The 7,500-nt window shown below is 49.3% G+C and overlaps 1 protein-coding gene across 1 annotated transcript in view; it reads right to left on the bottom strand.

The window, feature by feature from the left end:
* Nucleotides 1–6,342, bottom strand: part of LOC126572460 (uncharacterized) — a 6,488-nt gene extending 146 nt beyond the window's left edge. Inside the window, 6 exon segments of the mRNA XM_050231797.1 lie at nt 1–1,558; nt 1,631–1,780; nt 1,857–2,569; nt 3,545–5,240; nt 5,327–5,476; nt 5,570–6,342. The exon segment at nt 1–1,558 is cut by the window's left edge and continues 146 nt beyond it. Of these exon segments, the coding sequence (XP_050087754.1) occupies nt 1–1,558; nt 1,631–1,780; nt 1,857–2,569; nt 3,545–5,240; nt 5,327–5,476; nt 5,570–6,259 (4,957 nt within the window). The 5' untranslated portion in view covers nt 6,260–6,342.
* Nucleotides 6,343–7,500: the final 1,158 nt, after the last annotated feature.

The following is a 7,500-nucleotide window of genomic DNA, read 5'->3' as shown; positions in this document are numbered from 1 at the left end:
CCACCTCGGGCGCAGGTTCTGCCAACAAACTTGGCAAATCGATCAAAACAGTCTTAACAGCGGCAAACAATCGTTCGTTAACGTCAATATGGATCTGCTGCAGCGTGGGCAGTGGTTTGGGATATCCAAGGAGCCGTAGATTACGCACCAGTCGCTCTTGATAATATCGCAAAAAGTACGCCTGCTGCGATAGCTTCAGGTCAAGGTGCACGGACGAGAACAGCAACTGCACAAGATCGAAGGCCGGCGATCCCCAAGCGGCGTGCTGATAATCAATAAAGGCAACACCCTTGACTTCAGACCCTTCATAGGAGAACAACATATCATTGAGCGATGCTTTGCCGTGATTGAGCACGGTGAACGTTTTGGCGTCAATGGCCGAAGTATCTAGCAGCGAGCTACAGACGCGCTCGAAAGCTACCTTCAGCTCTTCGATGTAATCGGCTGCAAAGTCCCAGTCTTGCATTTCGTTCAACAACGCGGTAACTGCAGGCGAAAAGCGTTCATCGGTCGCTTCTGCCAGCTCCATCACGCAGCATCCCTCCGTTAGCGCTTTCGGCAGTTGGCCACCATTGGCACGGTAAACGGCGGAGGCTGCATGGAATTTTGCTAAATGATCCAACGCAAGCTCAGTGTGCTGTTTGTCTAGTCCATCCAGACGATTGAACACCTTCCTGTAGCCGTTCGCTGACAGATCCTCAAGCACAACCACAGCCAGGGGCAGCACAACAGGTGGCTTGTAGTATCGCGCACCGAGGACAACGGGCTCTCCTTTATCGCGGTACAATTGCTCAAAGGCTGGCAACAGCATTTCATACACGTGCTGTTCTCGCACGTAGCTATCGCGATTTCGCTCGTATGCGGCAAGATGTCCCTTTGGTGGTGCCTTAACAATGAATGAAACGATCTCCTCGGTTCCAACATCCTGCCGAATCAGGTTTACTTTCACAGCATAGAGAGCCGGTGCTGTATTGTTGATCTTCTCAGTTGCTGCCTTCGTATAGATACTTTGTATGATGCGATTTTTGCCCATCGGCTCCTCAAATTTGCTGGCCACAATTTCTGCGATGAAATCTTTGGTTAACCAAAGTGGCAGCTGCATAGAAGCGTCACACTCAACTTCGAGTGGTGTCTGCGAACCAAGCTGCATTATGTCGAATGCTCCCATGTTGTAAAAATAATCCATTATCTGCTCCATTTGCTTCACATATTCCGGATTGTTGTACATGTTCAGCTTGAACTGGATCCCAGCATCACCTTGATCCATCATGAGATCCAACGAGGCATCATCGGTCTTCTCCAGCAAACAAACCGGAAGAATCGAAAAGGATATAATGAAACCGTACATATGATGGGTGATCACATCCGAATGCAGCTCCGACAGTGTAGGAATCTCGCCACCGTACTCGAGGAAGGTGAGTTCTTGAACTAAATTCTGGTGATAGTAGTGCAGCAGCGCATCCATTTCAGTAAATCGCTCCTCTCCGTTGACGGATGTGAACATAAAGTACAGCAGATCTATGGCTGGTGTGCACCAGAAGCTGAGCTGAAAATCGATCTTCATTTGATCGGTTCAAAGATGAGCATTAAAAACGATGTTCATATGCTTACAGGTGGTAAATAGTGTTACCAATGCAATCTCATCCGGCGCGTTGTTGTCGTCATAGTGGAAGAGAATGTTGTTGCACCACGCGTCTCCATGGTTCAGGACGTTGAATCGGTTCGCACTAGCACGCATACGCCTTAACATCACATCGAACATATCCATACCCCAATGTTTCTGCAAAAAAAAAACATCATCGTCCAAGTCTCGATGCTATAGCATACGAGATATCTGCACCCAAGACCCAGCCTACCATAATCTCTGCGTAGAACTTTCCTTTATCGGACCAGTTACTGAAGATCATGTACATAAAGTCCGCTTGCAGCTTCTGGAACTGCTCATGCATGGCGCGACCCTTCTCAATAAACATGCCCTCTTGAAATTGGTCGTCGTACGGTCCGTTTTGCTCGCAGTACACCGCAGACGCAGCATGGAACTGTGCCAACCGGCGTAACATCATGCGGCTGTGCTCCATGTCAAGACCCTGGCGTCGGTTCGCCATACGGAAGTCACCGTCCCGCAGATCCTCGAGCACGATCACAGTCGTCGGTTCGGAGCAAAGCTTCAAGCAGCGTGGCCCAAAGGTCACTACACGGCCACGCTCTGCGTACAGCTTCTCTAGTGCGGGAAGCACCTTTCCGTACATTCTGGTTTCGCGGGGAAACAGACTCATCGATTGAATCAACTCGTTGCTAAACCCTAGATTCGGCAAAGCCTTAACGATAAGAGGGACGATGACGGAGCTACCTTCCATCTCCACCGTCACCTGCACCCGGTACAGCACCGAGGCGTAATTATCACCCGATTCTGTGGCCGCCTTCACATTCAGGTCGGTAATTTGGAGCTCCGATTCCGGGCGCGCCAGTTTAGTGGTTATCGCGTCGACGAAAAACTCTTTCGTTATCCAGTCCGGTACCGGAGCAGCAGCTTTAGTGGTCGTCGCCATTATTCACTGAGGTTTTTTGACTTTAGGGGAGGTGCTTCCAAACTATACGCCGATACGATCGTTACCACTCGCAAATGTACACTAACGGTCGAAAATCGAACGCATGCGAGTTTTGGAACTTGGCTGCCATATTTATTGATTGCTCAGATAAACATATTATCTTTCTCGAGATTAGAGTCGAATCGACTCGAGTGTGCGTGCTGTGTGGTGTTGCAATTACTGGTGCCGTTGACATGACATAAACACTACTACTTCAAATCGATTCAAACAATCCTTAACAAATGTTACAGCAGATGCAAATCTGCTTCATGCAATAATGTTACGAATAATTGAAAGAAGCGCTTCTCTCTGGGGTGATCGATCGTCAGCGAAAGAGTTTGGCTCGAACAACAGCATTATTCACACGTGAGTTCTCTCGGTCAACAAGAGAGTCAATGCTCACGCAATGTTTGTCCGCCGTACCATCAGCTGTTTTACACGATCCACCACACAGACGCCATCCCATTTTTGGTCATGAAAATTCAACTCAAACTTGATAATTGATGAGGGTGTGTGCGCGGTATCAGTAGGCCAACTGATAAACAGGGTCAATGCTTTATGATCTCCTTTACTCCTTTTACAGAGTGTGGACGGACGGCGTTTACCGTTGATAATGTAATGGGACCCCATCACCCTTCCCTCTTCTCCACCAGCGTTCGTTGATTTGTTTTTGTCACCAGCATCGCCCGGCAATGGGCTCATCATTATGGAATGACCGAAAGCGAAAAAACCGAAAGTCATGCTGACGGTGGAGTAGTGTTTACTTTGCCCTACTCCCATGGCGGCTTGGACAGTCAAGATTTTTCAACGCAAACGACCAAACTGTTTGCGTGAATTGATGAACACACCGAGATCCGAGGTTGAGGGAGCGAAATCACGAAAATAATATCTTTATTCAACGTAAATGCGGCGGCAACGGCGGGGTACTCCGTCGCAGAAGCATCATTTGGCCTTGCCGGGAATGCCGCGATGGCGGAAGTAGGGAATCAACATTTTAAGCTGCGCCTTTAGCTGCTCATTATCGAGGAATTGTTGCTGGAAGCGCTGGCCGGATTCGCTGCTCGCATCGATAATCGCATCGAGCGATGCATCCGCATCCGGTTCTGGTACAACCACGAAAGGCATCATGAGGAGCGCACTGATGAATCCGTACGATAGGTGATCGGCGAAATCGACGTGAAGTTGCTGTAACGTCGGTAACCGTTTGCTGTACCCCAGCAGCACCAGATTGTCGGTCATCCGTTCGTGGTAGAAGCGCAGGAAGTAGTTCAGCTTCGGTAACATCAGCTCGGAGCTGACGGAAGAGAAGAGCAAACTGTGCAAATCCACGACCGGTGTCGTCCAGCAGCACATCTGGAAGTCGAGCAACGTGGCGGCCGATGGAACAGATGGCTGATCGGAGGAGTTGTCGTCGTACTTGAAGACCATGTTGTTTACCCATAGATCACCGTGCACCAGGACGTTGAAACGATCCTCCCGTGGAGTGATAACGTGCGCCACATCGTCCATGATGTGCTTGGAGTGTGCCAGCAGATCCGCGTAATAGTCCGGATCGAGATCCCACGTCGCCATACGCTGGACGAGACTGTCCAGCATGGGTTGGAACAGATCGTTGGCCATTCGTTTCAAGCTTTCAATCGGTTTCGGTCCAACGAGCTGTTCCGGCATGGGTTTACCATGGTCCGTGCAAACGGCCGATGCGGCATGAAATTTGGCCAACAAATCCAACGCCAGTTCGGTATGCCGTTGGTCCAGCCCCGTGCGCCGATCCGCCATACGGCTACCGCTGAACGTCAGATCGTCCAGGACGAGCACATCCACCGGCACCCCTTGGCATGCTTTGAGACACCGGGGACCAAACTGGACAGCGACGCCCCGATCCCGGTACATCCGTTCGAACATCGGAATACACCGCGTATATACCAGTGTTTCGCGGACCGAAAAATCCAGGTACACCATATGATCCGCCAAAACTCCTTTCGGTGGCGCTTTGACAATAGCCGAGAACCTTTCCACACTACCCGTCGCTTGGTTCTGCACATCCACCTTGGCCCGATACAGAACCGAAGCGTAATTGTCACCCTTTTTAGTGGCCAACTCAACCTGTACACTACGAATGATTCGATCGGTTGGGCCAAGCTTTGCTTTCACCACACCCTCGAAGAATTGCCTATCGAGCCACAGCGGTAGATCGACCGTGTCGTCACACTTAATGCCCGCTGGTCGCTGTACACCGAGGCCATTGATGTCGAACGCTCCGGTATTGTAGAAGTGCTCCATGATCTGACCCATCTGCTCAACGTAGGTGCTACTGTTGTACATCTTCTGCTTGAACGCGTTACCGGCATCGCCTTGATCGAGCATCAAATCGATCGATGCATCGTCCGTTTTCTCCATCAAACACATCGGCAAAATCGAGAAGGACGTTGATAATCCGTACAATTGGCGATCGATGAAATCGACGTTCAACTCCTTTAGCGAAAGCTGCCGACCACCATAGCCGAGCAGGGTCAGGTTGTCGGTCAACTGGTGGTAATAGTAGTAAATCAAATAGTTCATCTCGGGCAATCGCAAATCACCGCGCACCGAGGAGAAAATGAAATAGTTAAGATCAATTACGGGGGAACTGTACATGCACATCTGGAAGTCGACCTAGAAACAAACACAGAGAGTGTAAGGTACAATTAATGTACGGTTAGAAACGTGTCCCGGCAACGGTGGCAGCGTATCGCCCTTACAAGTAGGATATCCTTGAGCTGTTCGTTCTCGGTGTACTGGAACATCATATTGTTGCACCACATGTCCCCGTGGTTCAGCACGTTGAACTGGTTCGGATCTGCTTTCACAATGCGAAGCATTGCATCAAACATATCCAATCCCCAGTGTTTCTGAAATCATTCCAACATAACCATCATTCATTCATAACCATAGCTCATTCATAACCATAGCTGGCAAACTCCGCCTCTCCGCTAGGTGCTTACCATAAGTTCCGCATAAAACCGACCATTGTTGGGCCATTCGCACATCGTTTTGTACATGAAGACGTCGTGCATCTTCTGAAACTGTTCAAACATTTTCCGACTCTTTTCCGCGTACATGCCCTCCTTGAACTTCTCATCGTACGGTCCATTCCGTTCGTACTGTACAGCCGAAGCGGCATGGAACTGGGCCAACCGCGTTAGCAGCTTCTGGCAATGTTCCATATCTAAACCTTCGCGACGATTAGCCATCCGATACCCGCGATCCTTCAAATCCTCCATGACAATAATGTCCGTTGGTTTGGAGCAGTGTTTGAGGCAGCGCGGTCCGAACGTTACCTCGACACCACGTTCCCGGTAAAGCCGTTCGAAAGCTGGCAGAACCTCCGTATACATCGCGATCTCCTTCGGGAACACGTTCAGCGCCGTAATCATCTCCTCGGAGAGGCCCATGTTGGGCAGTGCCTTTACGATCAGTGAAACATCCTCACGCTCACCGGACACGGCCCGGTTCACCTGCACCGACACGCGATACATAACGGACACAAAATTGTCACCGGATTCGGTGGCCGCCTTCACGTCTAGCCTTTCGATCGTGAACGCATCTTCCGGTAGCCCGAGCTTGGTCGCAATCACATCGACAAAGAAACTCTCCGTCATCCACGGTGGAATGGTCACTGGTTTCGGTGCCATAACTCGGAGCGATTTAAGATTAGACGATTTGAAAAAAAAACGCAAATTGAAATTAAAGGTTGAAGAGAAACCGTAACCGTACTGCGCGGCTGCTCGCGCTCAACTAGCAGCAAACACGCTGCCGGGAGTCTGTTTTTGTGTTTTGTCGACAGAAATCATCTCGACGCAGTGTGTTATCTACCTTCTCAAGGCTGGCAAATGGAATCACTGCAATGTCCCTCATCGTCGCTTTGCATGCTAGATGATTAGATAAGGCATTTCCTTATCGGAGCGTATGTAATAGAACATTTTTTCGTGATCGAATTTGTGATCACTCGTGTTGATCTGATCACGGTCCCGAATATAAGCTGAATGGTTCTAAAAGGCTGAAAATAAACGGCAGATCTAGGTGGATACGAAACCATCGTTATGAGCAAATGAAACACCGCAATATTCTGGCCTTAGCCTAGGAGCAACGCGTGAACCTTGAACACAATTAACCATAGCGTTAGACGGTGGGTGGCGAGGGGGATGGCTGATGACGACATTGAACTTTTTTTGCGGTTTTCAAACGCGAACCCGCACCGATGGCATGAGATCATGTATTAGGAAGTTTGACGTGCCTTCAACTCGCTCCGCTGTGATCAGTCGGATGTGTTAGTGCTTTGATTGGCTCTAGGCGGATGCGTCCCGCGCAGTAGCCAACCCGTTGGCACGCGTAATTGATAAATCGTCACCGCGCCACGCTTGCTGTGGCACACGCAATATTTTTAAAGCATCATCACCGGTATCTCCGCTATCACCGGCGTTATCGGCGCATGCTTGGTTCGGCCACGAGCCAGCAGCGGACCCGGCGTATGGCATTGGGTGGAATTAGGTTTACGACACCGATAGGATTGTTTTTGCTCGGTCACAAAACGATCGCGTGGTCCTGTTCGAAGATGTGAAACGTTAACGACAAATAATTGATCTGATAAGTTTTTGGAACGTTATCATTGAAAGCAATTCAAATACAAATTCTAAGTTTGCTCATTCCATGCGATTGCAAGCAGCTTTTATATGCGTACCGCTATCTCTTTGCTATCGATGTCGCCCATGATTGCGGTTTTGATAGTGATGTGTGGCACGAATGATAGCTAACAAGACATTGAATGGAATATTATGCAATAATGGCAGATTAAACAGGTTTGCTTGCAACTAACTAAGCACATGGCATTTGCCACATAGAGTCGATTTAAATGCGACTCAATACACAATACTAC

Source organism: Anopheles aquasalis, chromosome 2 (genome assembly GCF_943734665.1).
Source record: "Anopheles aquasalis chromosome 2, idAnoAquaMG_Q_19, whole genome shotgun sequence".
NCBI classification, from domain to species: domain Eukaryota; kingdom Metazoa; phylum Arthropoda; class Insecta; order Diptera; family Culicidae; genus Anopheles; species Anopheles aquasalis.
The sequence above is the reverse complement of the archived record's forward strand: the minus strand, read 5'-3'. Positions and strand labels throughout refer to the sequence as shown.